The sequence below is a fragment of the Cavia porcellus genome, unplaced genomic scaffold (genome assembly GCF_034190915.1).
Source record: "Cavia porcellus strain 051 isolate PalLab524CR breed Dunkin Hartley unplaced genomic scaffold, mCavPor4.1 scaffold_16, whole genome shotgun sequence".
Classification (NCBI taxonomy): Eukaryota; Metazoa; Chordata; class Mammalia; order Rodentia; family Caviidae; genus Cavia; species Cavia porcellus.
The window spans coordinates 48316280-48330938 of NW_026947499.1; the positions used below are offsets into that span (position 1 = coordinate 48316280).

Sequence of the window (14659 nt, forward strand, 5' to 3'; positions counted from 1 at the left end):
GAGCTAACATTTTCAAATGTTCTGAGCTATCTATTCCACTCTTGAGAATGTGTTCTAAAAAAATAAGCCAACAGGTTATCCATGATATATATATATCATATATCAACATATATCCATATGATAGCTATTAAAATATTTTCTTTAAAATAAAAAAGGGAAGAGACGCAGGGAGAAGGAAGAACCACCACAGCAACCTAAATGTCAAGTTACAGGTAATAATTACATAAATGTAGTCCACTGATACAAAGAACTATGAATTGAACACTTAAGGGTATGATTAAAGGTTATGTAGGAACATGGGAAAATTCTTACAACAATAAAGAAAAACATAAGATACAAAAGGGTATAAATTTGATCTTGCAAAACCATATAGACATTGACCCCAATGTTAACATGCCAATGGACCAATGATGACCTATAATACAACACTTACTATACACATACTAGGCCTAACGGCAAGGTCTTCAATGTAGCACAAGCCCTTGCAAATTAACAGTATAATCCCAACACTGGAGAAGCTGAGGCAGGAGGATTAAAAAGTTCAAGCCTGTGCTACACAGTGGGCCTTGTCTCAAAAAAAAAACCCCTCTAACCCATCTAAACATACTTCAAAAGGTCCCAAAAAAATACGTACAGAAAAGCACATACAAATCACCATAGCACATGTCTCAGGATGCTCAGTGTCTTACTGCAAAGGAGACAAAGAGATGAAAACATACTATCGTTTTACCTAGCAAATTAACAAAATTTGATCATGTGCAGGATTAGGAATTATGCCAAAGATTAGGAATTCACTGTAATTGGAAATACATTTACTAGAGACTTTTAGGAAAATGAACAGCCTATTTCCACTGAAGATAAAATTTACATCATTTTAACCCATGTACAAAAATTCTCCACCGTCTACTAGAACTAGGAAAATGAGAAATCTATCCAAGCAATGATCATTAATAGGGAGATAGCTCAATAAATTACTGTAAACCTGTAATTTGGAATATCATCCAACTATTACAAAGGGTTAGTCAGTTATGTTTTGTTTGCTTGCTTGCTTGGTTTTTTGAGGCAGGGTCTCAACCTGAGTTCATTGGCCTTGAAATTCTCCTAACTCAGTCTCCCAAGTGCTGGGATTACAGGCATGTGCCATCACACTCAGCTTTTTTCTTCAACCTATGCTTTAACATGGCTGGCATGCTAAATTAAAAAACAGTAAAAGGATGAGGGATGGTAAGGCAATTACTTAGCACGTGCCAAGGCTTGGTTTAATTCTTCAGTACCATGCCAAAAAAAAAAGCAATGATTACAAAAGAATTCATTTTTACTTAAACATATTAGTTGAGCTTATAAATATTTATGCGATTACAAGGAAAGACATGGAAAAACGCCTGAGTTATTGGTTAGTCCAAAAGAATGTTCACATTATTTGTCACAATGAGCCGTGTGCCACTTTTGTAATAAGAAAATTCTTATGCTTAGACTAAGAAATTTTTGTGGAAAAAGTAAATCACAATGACATCAGCATGGTAGGATTCTGAGTAAAGCTGTCCATACTTTTTAAGAGCACTTTTTAAACAGAGAAGTCAAAAAATGCTTAAAATTTAAACACATCTTTTAAAACCTAGATCAAAACTAAAGCACTCCTACTTTAGTATCCTGACTCAAACCCTCTGGAATTTAAGGTTTAACTTCACTGAAAAAACTCTTACACAGGAAATCAACCAAAGCCGGATCAATTCCCAGCATGCTCAATGCTGAAATGGCAGGAACACGACAGGTATTTAATAAATGCTGGTGGATCCATTAGTGGGAGTGTGAACTTCCCCAGGAGCCTGGCAATTAAATATCAAATTTCAAAATGCAAATATGCTTCAACCCGGCAATTTCTTGCAGAGGAATTTATTCTGCAGGGTCACTTACATATATCTGCATCAATCATAGACATCCCTCTATGGCAATGTGCAGCCCACCCCAATTCTGCCTGGTATAAGTCTCTGCAATAGCTACCATGACATGAAGTCATTTGGGGCAACCCCAGTGCAAGCCCCCTGAGAACGTAGGTCTTGTCTATTTGTTCATTGCTCCCACTCTCCTCCAGTGTCTAAATCAGTGCTGAGACATGATAGATGCTATTAATAATAATAGCCAAGTAAAGAAAATAATGAAATGATTGTGAGAACCTACAGTCTTCCACTAGGAAAAATAAAAACCCATAGACACTCAACAAGTGCTCTCGATGAGCAAACCAACCCCAACAAGCGGTTACACAAAGAGGCCATTAAAAGGTGGCTGGAGTTTCTCATTGACAAGGAAATCAAAGGTTCCACAAAATCTCAATTACAAACTGAGGGTTACTGGACAGATGCCATCCCCCTAGACATCAGCCCAATTAAGCCAGGTGAACACTTAGATCAAGTCTCTCCCTTTATCCAGGAGAGGTTTAAAGTGAAGGCTCAGAGCTTCGAAGCTGGTTCTGAAGGAAAGATGTTTTCACTGATGACATCAAACTGTTCCACATTTCAACCAAAAAAGAGTGGTTGAGGGTGGAAGACACAGTCTTCACTGGTGACATACAACCAGCCTGGATTCCTCTTGTGCCTAACTGGAGTTTAACCTCCTTACTGGGTCCTTAAGCTCCTCCAGACGCCCCAGCAAGCCAATTATGCTGAGGTTTTACAGCCTACAACCTCTTAGGGTGATTCCAGGATGGGGACAGAAGTCTCATCACAGATTTCTTCTGCATATTCCTCCACACCAGTACCATATGGCCCCACCCCCTCAGGGGCATCTAGCACTGTCTGGAGACATCTTTGGTAGTCACAACAGGAGGAGGTACTCTTGTGATCTAGTGAACAGAGATTAGGGACAAAGCTAAACAGCCTACAGTCCCCCCCCCCACAAAGAATAATCTGGTCCACATGTCAACATGGCTGAAGTTGAGAGCTACATGTCCCATGCCCTCACACCCCAAAAGACAAGGTCTTCCAAGGTCTTGCTCAGCCCTCAGAAGGAATGCAGGCCCACACCTCCACCAGGCATACGTTGTCACCTGGTTTTCTCCATGAAGGCAGGAAGCATCCTTCAGGATGTCTGGCCTCCATTATCCCAATTTGTTTATTTTTTGCAAAATGTTCAGGTATGGTTTTATGAGGTAGGGTTTTACTAACCATGAAGATCTGACAACTAAAGTTAGGCCTTACCAACGGTGAAAATTTAGAGCCAACATACAAATCAGATTCCTGTTCCAAATTCCTCAGGCCACCTCAATTAATTCACTCATTCCCTTCCTCCCAAGGTGCTAGACTGTATCATCAATCTAGCAGTCAGGGCTGGAGATGCATCTCAGTGGTACAGTGTTTGCCTAGCATGCATGAGGCCCTAAGTTCCATCCCCAGCATCTCCCCTCACCTCCACAAAACAAAAAGTACTTTAAAAAAGTAATTGCAGGGCCGGGGATTTAGCTCAGTGTCATAAGCGCCTACCTGGCAAGCTCAAGGTCTTGAGTTTGATCCTTGGTTCCACAAAAAAAAAAAAAAAAAGTAGTTGCACAAACTTGTAATGCTATCACTAGGGAGGCTGAGCAGGAGAATCCTGGACTACGTAGCAAGATCTTGTCTCAGAAAAGCAAAATCTAGCCAGGTAGAATGGGCCCCAGAGCAGTTACCAAAGTACTGGGATGCAAAGCAGCAGATGCTGATTCAAACACTAGCAGGTATCAGGTGCTACTAAATTTGACAGAAAACAAGGTATGAGAAAGTACAGTGAAACAGAGAACAGACATTTGGCCTTACAAGTGACAGTAAAAAGAGATGAGGACTGCAGGGAACTATTCTTGAGGGGGCAGCCCCAGCTAGGCCCAATGCACTCTGGTCATCCGATTTTCAGAAATCCAAACTCCAGATGTCTCTGTGAAATCTTCCCATTAGTAAATACTGGAAATTACAGCCATTCTGTGAATAAATTCTATAAATTTATTCCGTAGAATAAAGCCAAGCCAGGTCACTGATCGGCTAAATGGAAATCCCAGTTTAGAAGCATGCATCTCAATCAAATGCAAATGATGGTTGAACCTACAATGTGGGAGGTGCTGGGGTCTGGGGAAAAGAGATGGGCAAAACCCTACGGGAAGTGGGGCGTGGTGACACACACTTGTAATTGGGAGGCTGAGGCAGGTGGATCGCCACAAGTTTGAGGCCAATCTGAGCTACATAGCAAGACCCCATCTCAAACAAACAAACAAAAACACCTTACAGAAGACCCTGAAAGACTAAATATAAGCAGGACAACATGCAAGTTGAAGGGTTCTGTCGGTGTCATCCCCAACAGGTGACATTTCACCCTGAATATCTCTTCAGAGAGGCTTCAACAAAGTTTGCAAGCCATTCCAAGCTTTAGATCACTCATGCGTTCAACAAGTATTTAGTGAGTACCAGGTACTTTCCTAGTTGCTGAGATTATAGCCATAAACAGGCAAAATCCAGCAGAGCTTGCCTTTTGGTGGAAATAAAAGAATACAGCATATATAAAAAAACAGAAAGAACTGTGGGGTGTGAAGTGGAGAATTATGCATGCAGGGGAAGTGGCAGAGGTCAGGGAAACGCTACCTGAAGTGACAGCCTATCAAGATATGACGATAATAGAACACTCCAAGCAGTAAAGTGGCCAGTACAAAGGCCCTGTGGCAAGAGTAGACCTGGCAGCTAGTGCGGCTCATGTGCAGTTGAGTCAGAAAGCAGCAAGGGATGAGGTCTGAGAAGAGACGAGGCCAGGCCAAAAACCACTGTAAGCCCTCTGGCTTCTACTCTGGGGAAAATGGGGAGCAGCTACCTGGTTCTAAGCAGAACAGGGATAGATCTGGTGTGCATTTTAACAGGGTCCCTCTAGCAGCTGGGCCGAAACCAGGTTGCAGGGGTCAAGGGTGGCGTAAGGTCAGTAGTGGCAAGGTGAGTATTCACACCCAGGGATTAGCTGACAGGAGGAAGGCTGTGGGAAGCAGGCAGATTCGGATACATTTTGAAGGACCAGGCGATGGGATTTGTTGACAGCTCTGATAAGGGAGAGGAAAAGAGAGGCGGCAAGAACAACCGCAGCTTTTGTCCTCTGTGAGGATGGCGCTGCCTCCCTAAGATGGGAGGGTTGGGGGAGTCCCAGCTCCTCTGGGATAGGGTACGGGGGAGGCGTCTCTGAGTCACTAGGTGGAGAGATCTGCTCCTCAAGTCTAGTCCAGAGCAGAAAGGCCTTTTGTCTCCCACCACCATGTTCCAAGACCAAGCACCTCCAAAACATCACAAAGATGCCAGTAGAGCAGCTCAGGACCCTGATCCCTCATAAGAATCTCAGCCAAAGGAGCCAGCCAAGGCTTCCTCTGCAAGGCTTAATTCGCTCACATCCTGCACCACTCTCTCCAAGGTCCCCAAGGCTCCTTCTCCAAAAGCTGCTTACCTCATGACCTGGGGCCCCACCCAGCCACTGCTCTCGTCGGAGGCAACCTTCACCCAGGGAGGCCAAACAGTAACAGTGCTCACCAAGCATTCTCTTACTATTCCTCGAATTCCTATTTATTATGAGGACTACATTATCTCACATGGGGAAACTGAGGCTGCAGAGGCAAAGTAACTCACCTGAGCTGCAGGATCAGGATTTGAACCCAAGAAAAACGAGCACTTGCGCAACCATACTATACTGCTGAGTTGTGTTCTCAACTTTTCCTTATTAGTAAATTTTTCTACATGAGACATACGACTACACATTTTAAAACTGACTTGCAAGGAGAGCACCAATCCCATCTTTCTGACCATCATTCAAATGTCAGCCACAAAAGTACCCTCTCCTACCAGCTCCATACACCCCACCACCGTTACATCCAACCTACAAAGGAAGCCAAGTACCAAAACTCAGTCCCAGTTTTCCATTTAGATAACAAACTTCCTCTTTACTCCTCCAGTACATCTGCTTGAGGGCAAGCAGAGAGTCAGGACCTTCACCATGGGCCAGTTTCCCCCTTCTGATATTCCTGAAGCCCAGAGGCAGACACTGGCCTAGGAACAAGACTCCAGAGGCAGTGGCAATGAACCTAAGGCATCACACCTGCCCTAGTCAGCTGTTATCACAGCTGAAAGCTCTACAAGGTTCATCACCATCACTGCTCTAGAGGCTTACGGCTGGGCCAGCAACCTTGATTTCTAAATAGAGAGCCTTGTTTGCAAAAGGAACCAATTATGAATAGCTGAGCTGGGCACAGTGGTGCACACCTGTAATCCCAGCACTTGGGAAGCCAAGGCAGGTGGATCGTCATGAGTTTGAGGCCAGCCTGTGCTACACAGCAGCAAGACCCTGTCTAAAAAAAAAAAAAAAAATTATGAGTAACTAAGTGGACCACACAGCCCAAACTCATCTTTATAAGCATTAGAAAAAGTAAATACAAAAAGGGCAAAGAACTGGAAATGGAAAGTTTCATCCTTAGAAAGAATGATGATAACCACTGTTTATCTCTGCAGTGGGCACAAGCTGAGCCACTCACTGATTCAAGCTCCAGAAGGTTTAGGACAGTGTGGCTTATGTCCCCATTTTACAGATGAGGAAACCGAAGCACAAGGAGGTAAAATGGCTTGCTCAAGGTTGCACTCACCAACCTGGCTGAGTCTCTCCTGGGCTGCAGCCTGCTGTCCTGAAAAACCCAGATGCACCAGCTGCCCACTCAGAAATTCTGGTCCCAGGGCTCCCCCAAAAACTGGGTTATCCAGTAAGTCTAGGAATCCAGAGGGAGGAAGGGATAGGAAAATTCTACAAGGCCATAACTGAAGGAAGCATGGGACTTGCCAGAGGTGAAAGCTAACTACTTCTATCTATCCCAAGCGCAACTGAGGCATCTGACAACAGCTGTAGCAAAAAGTCTTTGTAAGAGAAACAACACAACCTGGTTTTTGGATGGACTATTTAGCTAAATCAAGAGGAGAAAAGATGCCTCATATATAACTCAACTCCCATCCCCAGCAAGGAGCCATCAGTGAAATACATCCTGAAACAAAATCTAATTTATGATTACTTATGCTTTCCTTGACTTTAGGAGAAGAAAATAAACAAGGACCTACTCCAACTTCACGAAGCACAAACCCAGATTGACATGTGGACCCTTGCAGAAATAATCCTGCTGATGATACACCTGGTACAGGGCTTAGGGGACTCACAGGTGCTCCCAAGTCCAACTGCCAAAGAGCTCCAATCATTCCTAGGCCTTCAATGCAAAGCACATGTGCTACTTCAAGCCCTGTGGTAAATTTCCACTCCAAAGGCTTGAAAGCGAGAGTACCAAGGTGTGAGGGGTTTTCCACTAAAATGACACCTAACAAGAAAGTCAGCCTAGTGTCTTTTCAACACTGAGAAAAGAACCATAAAGTAGGACAAGAAGGTATTTCTGGATGCTAGTCACCAGCTCCTAAAAACCCTGGGGTGTTTTTCTTGTTACCTAAAAGGAAGGCAGAAACTTTGTGTCCAGATTTGCCTATCATGTTTACCAATGATCACGACAGCGTGGCACAGGAGTGCCTCCCTATACAAAGGGACAAATCGCATTACAGTGACACTAGGGATTAAGCCACAGAAAGTGAACTCTGTCTGAGCACTTCACATTTCAGAAGAAAACCCCAGGTCAATGCCAGAGATGAGCCTCACGTCACCAGAGGAAGGCAGAGCCACAGGTACCAGGCTGAATGGAGGGTCAGGTGAAACAGGCCTAAACATCCCTGCTCCTCTGACTCTCTCCTCGCCCGCCCGTTCCTCTGAACCTCCCTCCCCACCGTGAGGCAGAAAGGAAGGAAAAGATGACAAAAATATGTGACCACAGAGAGTAATGGAGATGTAAAACAACGCAGGTAAAGCCCAATTCAATCAGCCTGAAGTCCCTCTCTACAGTCGAGGACTCTCCTGGGCTCACCCTTTTTGAAAGGGGGTGTCTTTAGTAAGAGGGGGAGACCCAACACTTAAAGGAAGATGGGTAAACAGAAGACAGACTCACTCGCCGGACTCCGTCCCCAAAGCCCCCTTTCCTGGGAGGTTAGTGATTGGAGGAGAGACCCCCAAGCAGAGAGGCCCCTTAGCTCTCTCCAAAGCCCTAAAACTGGCACAAGCCCTCCGCCTCCTCCTCACCACCACTACCACCAGCACCAAAGCCATGCCCTGTTTGCCTGGACCGAGTCACTCAAGTCTCCCCATTGGCCGCACTCACGGGTGGAGGGGGGGATCCCTGCGGCTGCCCAGCGGAGACCTGAGTGCCCGGGGTGCCGGGCGACCGAGGGCCCGTGCTTCCCCGCGCCACCGGCCTCGCTGAGCAGCGGCCTCCCCGCCCGAGCCCCGCGCGTCCCTGAGTCGCCAGCACGTACCCAGAACGGGTCGGAGCCCTCGGATCTGCAGAAGCCGCTGAGCGCCATGCAGGCGGCGGCGAGGGCTCGGAAGCGGGCAGACCGGCTGGCGCTGAGGCGGCGGTGGCGGCGGAGTAGAGCGGGGCCGCAACGCCGCCGGGTTGGCCGGCGTCACGGGGATGCGGAGCTCCGCCCCGCCCCGCCCCGCCTGCCTCGCCCGCCCCGCCCTCCCGGCACGGGTCGCCTCGCGCCGAGGCGTGGGCAGCGCGCGCGCTGGGACCCCTCTTCGCCGTGCGTCCAGGCCGCGCTCGCTGCTCACAAAGCCCCACATGCTCCACAGCCCACTCCCACCCCCTAACCCCATCGGACTGACCCTGGAGACTTTGCTAACCCTGCAAACCTGCTGTGACCTTCCCGTCCTGACCATGCCACCGGGTTTTGAGGCCTGATACAGAGACAGCAATCCTAACCTGGAGAAACAGCGTGGCCAAAGCCTTGTGTCAGTACAAATGGCGCTAGGCCCATAACTGCATCCTCATTCCGTCCTCGCTGCTGCTACTTCCTCTTGTTGCTGGAGCAAAACCAGGGCCACCTGTCTCTCAACTGCCAGGCAGGGATTTGAACTCAGGTGGCTGGTTCCAAAGTCAATAGAAATAGGACAAAGGGAAGGCTCTGACGCACCTACCATTTCTGGAGGGGGAAACAGACTTAGAGAAGCGATTTGCTCAAGCACTCAGTAACAAGTAATGGAGGTGGGGTTCTCTCTCAGATCAGGCTGGCCCAGGGCAGCTCAGGCCCAGGCGCCTATATCTGGTCCACACTCCACCTCACCTGTGTGCAGAGGCTCCTGAGCACCACTCAGGAAATCAGCAGATAATTCATCTTCATCTCAGAGGCACAGAAATGGAGGCCTAGAGACACACCAGGGCTCACCGGCGTTTTCGGCTGCCAGCTTCCTAGGGCTGCATGCTTAGCCATTGACTTGAGTTAACCAACATCATTTGCACAACAGCTCACAGCAAAATAATACCCGTGTCCTCAGATGAGGAAACCATGCCCCCCCCCCCAAGCAGAGTAATTTAGCAGGGGTCCTTTGTATGATAAGTGACTCAACCCAGCTTTGAGCCCAGCTGGCCTGGCTGAGGACAAGGATAACACAACCAGTAATGTTCACCATGTGCTATGTTGATTCACACATGCTTAACAGCCAGCCAGGAGCACACTTGTGATACCACCGCTCTGGGAGGCCGAGGCAGGGGGATTGTAAATTTGATCCTATCCTGTGCAGTTTAGGGAATCCTGACTCAAAATTTAAAATGGTAAACAGGTGTAGGGTGGTAGCTCAGTGTGAAGGTTCAGTCTTCAGTATCACAAAAATATGAAAGTTTTTAAATGAAAAAAAGCAATTACAGGGGCTAGGGCTGATGCTGGGGCCAGGGATTCTAACCTTTCTCTGTGATTCCAGCAATACCTTCCCCTGTCCTCTCCTCCATAGTTTCCAAATAATGTGTGGTTTCCACTACACACACACAAAATAGTTACAGCAAATAAAACAGGGGCTATGTTTGAATTTGAGGTCTGCCCCTCTTCAAAAGGACCTGGGAGGTAGGAGAAAGGGATTGTTTTGATTGGCCCAAGACCCCTCAGAAGGAATGAATTCTTACAGAAGAGTTACTTTCAGGTGATGATGCTTAGTGTGCTATTGCTGAGACGTTCACACATTCGGTAAATGCTTCCTGAGCATCTACTATATGCCAGGTGTCTTGCTAGGGAAGTCAAACTTTCTTGTTTCAGGTGTTCTTGTAGAGCAAAAGCAGGGTCTACAAGGTACTAGGTAAGCACTCTGCCACTGGGACTTTCTCCCCAGCCCTCAACTCTCAAGTGATTTGTAAGAGCTAGGTTGTTCACTTTTAACTGCATTTATGTTAAGTGAATATATTAATCTAATAAACATATAAATAAAAGTGCAGACAAATGTGATAGGACCCAGGAAAAAAAAAGTGAGCATAACAGGCTATAAGAGGCCCTGGCCGGGTGGTAGAAGTCAGGACGGCTTTCTGGAGGACGGGCCTCTGCACTGAGTAAGGCCATGAGTAGGCTTCAGGCCGGAGTTGTGCTCCAGGATGAAAGAGGCAACTGAGAGAACTCATGAGGCAGAGAAGCTTCTTGTCAGGCCCTGGAGACCCATGTGGATCCAAGTGAGAATAATGCTCACCATTGGCAGACATTGACCAGGGAGGGGAGTGAGAGAACCCACGAGGGACATGGAAATGGCCCACAGAACTCCAGGGAGGGATGCAGAAGGGATCCACCTGGGAGAGGAGGACCTCGGCAAGGGCAGAGTAGCCAGGGTCTTGGTGGCCAAGAGAGAGCAGTGGGAGCCCCAGATGGAAAGCACCAGACACAGCGACAAAGTCAGATTTATTTCATTCATTGTTTGTTTGTTTGTTTTGGAGACAGAGTCTTGTATGTAGTTCCGGCTGGCCTTGAACTCACTATGTAGCCAAGGATGGTGTCTAACTGGTGGCAGTCCTTCTGCCTCAACCTCCCAACTGCTCGGGTTACAGGTGTGCACCGCCACACCCAGCTGCATTCATTCTTCCAGCAACTTTTTTTCTCTCTGAGCAAATATATGAAAAGGTACTCAGCAACATTAGTCATCATGGAAATGCAGCTAGGACAGCTTTGGAATAAAACTTTGGTGAGTTCTTCTAAGGTTAAAATGCAATGACATAGTGACACAGCAATTCCACCCCTGACTGAGAAGAGGGACTGCTGTAGCTGCCAAAAGACACCTATAGACGTGTTTCATCCCCGCCACAGTCCATGTGGCTCCACCTCCCCTAATAAAGAGCAAAGGAAAGCACTCAGGAGACAGTGCCTATTTTATGTTGGTCAAAAATGGGCAAAATGAACAATATGTGGGTCGCAGTCAGAACAGTGGTTGTCATTAGCAGATTTTTTTGGTTTTGTGTTGGGAGCCGCGTCTGTGATAGCTCGCCTTGCGCGGCGGACGTGCGGCCTGTGGTAAAGAGCAAAGCCTGAGGTAGATTACCCCTCCCATCGAATATGTTAGTTTCCTGCTTACCGCGTAAACAACCCGCTCAACAATATAGTCTGCCTGGCAACTGATGATGTTAGCCAATCAGCTTGCCTTGCTTACTTTAACATGATTGGACACTGTACCCGTATATATACTGGTGCCACCCCTGGGCGGAAGAAGAAGCCAGGTAGAAGCCCGGAAGTAGAAGCCCAGAAGGAGCCGCGGAGAGCGGACCGGTAGAGGCTTTGGGGCAGACTGAAGCACAAAAGGAGCCGCGGGGAGCGGACCAGAGGAGGCTTCAGCTGGGAGAACCCAGGGCAGGCTGTACGGAGAAGGAAAATAAAAAGAAAAGGTTGTCCACTACCAGACTTTGTCGTGTGTCCTTCCTGCCGGCCGGGAGCGGACATCGACATTTGGTGGCCCGTACGGGGACTGATCACCCCCGAGACGTGGAAGTGGACAACGCTCCAGTACAGAGCTGCGAGACAGGTGAGTTGGGGATAAGCCTGGGCTCTGGGTGGCGCGCACCTACAGGGCTTTTAGACTCCCCTCAGGCTCACGCGTAAGTGGCGGATTCCTTGGGCCTCACGCGGTGAGTAACATATTAAAAGATGGGAAACATGCTAGGTAGTAACATTAAGAGCGAGGGTGGTTGTGGAGAAAGCTCTCAAGAGCTTACAAAAGTACGCAGGGTATCTGAGCAGGCCCAGTCAGGGAGCTCCCGAGAGGGGTCCGTCAAGGGGAACAAGGATGCTAAGGAGGAGGACGGGGCTCTAGCCTCGGAGTCGTCTGACTCCGAGGACGAGGGAAAGTTGAATGGCAAGGAGGCCAAAGAGACCAGCTGTCAGGAGCCTAAATCGCTCAATAAGGAGTCACAGGGTTCTTTTCCAGCGTTGCCCCGCGAATTGCGCTCTGCTCAACCTGGTCTGCGGAGGAGTAGAGAGCTCCTGAGCGCTCCCCGGCGCGAGAGGGAGGCGAAGCCTTCCGCCCCACCTTGGGGGCCGTTTCTGGAGGCGATTCCTCGCCACGAGGCGGCCGCCTGGGAGCTCTCTCCCCTTTCGCCAGAACAGGAAGTGATGCACGGGCCCCCATTTTCCGCCCAATCACGGCCGCTGTCTTATGCTCCGCCGCCGGCGGGTCGGTATTTTTACAGGCGGCTTTGGCAGGGGGGACGCTTGTCTCATGAGGTACATCCACCTGGGATAGATAGTGGCCCCTACGGGATATTTCCTGTACAAGTAGCTATGGGCCAGGGACGCAATGTATGGGAGCCTTTTGAGATAAAGCAGATTAGAGAACTTAAAAATGCAGTTACAACCTTTGGGCCGACTGCGCCTTACACCATTGCCATGCTGGAGAATCTGTCTTCTGGGCCCCTCACCCCCGCGGACTGGATTCAGCTGGCAAAGGCGTGTCTGCCCTCGGGCAGTTACCTGGATTGGCGAGCCTGGTACGCAGAGTTCTCTGCAGAGCAGGCTGAGAGAAACGCCAATCGGGGAAACCGGGGGTGGAACAAGGAAATGCTTATGGGAAAAGGTCGGCACGCTGATGACCAGACCCAGTTCCCCGGCGCTGTCTATGAACAAATCAATGCCATAGGGCTCCGCGCCTGGAAACAGGTAAGTGGTGCCAGAACAGCCTCCTTGTGTCTTTCAAAAATAATTCAGGGTACCACAGAGCCATTTGTTGACTTTGTGGCCCGAATGCAAGATGCTGCCGATAAGATATTTCCTGATCCGGGAGTGGCTCAACCGCTGGTAAGACAGCTGATTTTTGAGCAATGTACAAAGGAGTGCAAGGCAGCGATAGCTCCTCATAAGAACAAGGACCTCAACGCCTGGATTAGGATATGTAGAGAGATAGGGGGGCCGCTCTCCAACTCGGGAGTGGCTGCTCTCCTGGCCGCGGCTGTACAGCAGAGGGGACCTCGCGGGTTAGAAGGGGAATGTAAGGCTAAAGGGTGTTTTGCCTGCGGGGAGCCAGGACACATTAAACGTCATTGCCCAAACAATGCAGATGCTAGGCCTCGCCCTAGGAATGAAGAACCATATGTTTGTGGGCGATGCAAAAAGGGATCACACAAAGCTGAGGAGTGTAGGTCGGTCTTTGATGCTCAGGGCAACCGTATTTGTGGACAAGATGCTAGAGAGCCAAAAAACGGCCAGAGGGGGCCCCCTTCACAGGCGGGCCCCCGCCCCAGAGACAGGACAGCTCAGGGTGGCAGCCTTCAACAAGGGCCACCCCTGGGTCAGCAGGTGTGGACCTCAGTGTCGCCTCAGGACTTATATTAGTGCCTGATATGGGTGTTCAAGTGGTTGAAACCACCTTTAAGGGACCGTTACCCAAAAATTCCGTGGGTCTGGTGATCGGGAGATCCTCCACGGCCCTTCGGGGTCTCACAGTAGTCCCAGGGGTCATAGACTCAGACTACACAGGACATATTAAAATTATGGTTCAATCTCTTGTGGGTACTATGGTAATCAATAAAGGAGACAAGATAGCGCAGCTCTTGCTGCTCCCCAGTCTCCACAAGAGATTCCCCTCAAAACAGAAAATTAGAGAAAGTCAAGGTTTCGGTTCCTCAGGGGAAGTCTTTGAGGGACTCCATATGACACTTGGTAAAAGGCCCATGCTCTCACTTAAGGTCAATGGCAAGAATATAACAGGGCTCCTAGACACAGGAGCTGACCGTTCCGTTATCTCCAGAAAGGATTGGCCTTCCAACTGGCCCACCAACACTGCAGATAACACGCTGCAGGGCCTGGGGATGGTGTCAGCTCCTCAGGTTAGTGCTTCAACCCTGCTCTGGTGCGATGAGGAGGGTCATCAGGGCCATTTCCAACCGTTTGTGTTACAGTTGCCAGTGTCTCTATGGGAAAGAGACATCCTCACTCAGATGGATGTCACGCTTACGTCAAACTGCTCCCCCCAGGCTAAGGATATACTCAGAAACCAGAGATATACCCCCGGCAAAGGCTTGGGCAATGCCCTGCAGGGTCGGACATCCCCAATACCAGTAGAAAACAAAAAAGGTAGGCAAAGATTGGGTTTTTCTTAGGGGCCGCTGAAGAAGCTCTCCTACCCACTTCGATCAAAATCACCTGGAAATCAAATGATCCGGTTTGGGTACTTCAGTGGCCCCTGCCTAAGGAGAAGCTATTAGCCTTGTCAAAAATAGTCAGTACACAACTTAGATTAGGACATATTAAGCCGTCAACCTCCCCATGGAACACCCCCATTTTTATAATTAAGAAAAAGTCTGGCA

General features: G+C 48.4%; 1 protein-coding gene across 4 annotated transcripts in view; it reads right to left on the minus strand.

Annotated features, from left to right (window-relative positions):
- Positions 1-9166, minus strand: part of Abcc1 (ATP binding cassette subfamily C member 1 (ABCC1 blood group)) — a 134067-nt gene extending 124901 nt beyond the window's left edge. The window contains exon 1 of one of the 4 annotated variants that reach the window (XM_063226623.1): positions 9037-9166. In XM_063226623.1, the coding sequence (XP_063082693.1) occupies positions 9037-9039 (3 nt within the window). In that variant the 5' untranslated portion in view covers positions 9040-9166. Of the gene's footprint in view, positions 1-8372; positions 8536-8751; positions 8794-8821; positions 8967-9036 lie in introns of those variants that run through there. The other 3 variants (XM_063226624.1, XM_063226622.1, XM_003478184.5) reach the window with 3 other exon arrangements.
- Between the last annotated feature and the right edge of the window lie 5493 nt (positions 9167-14659).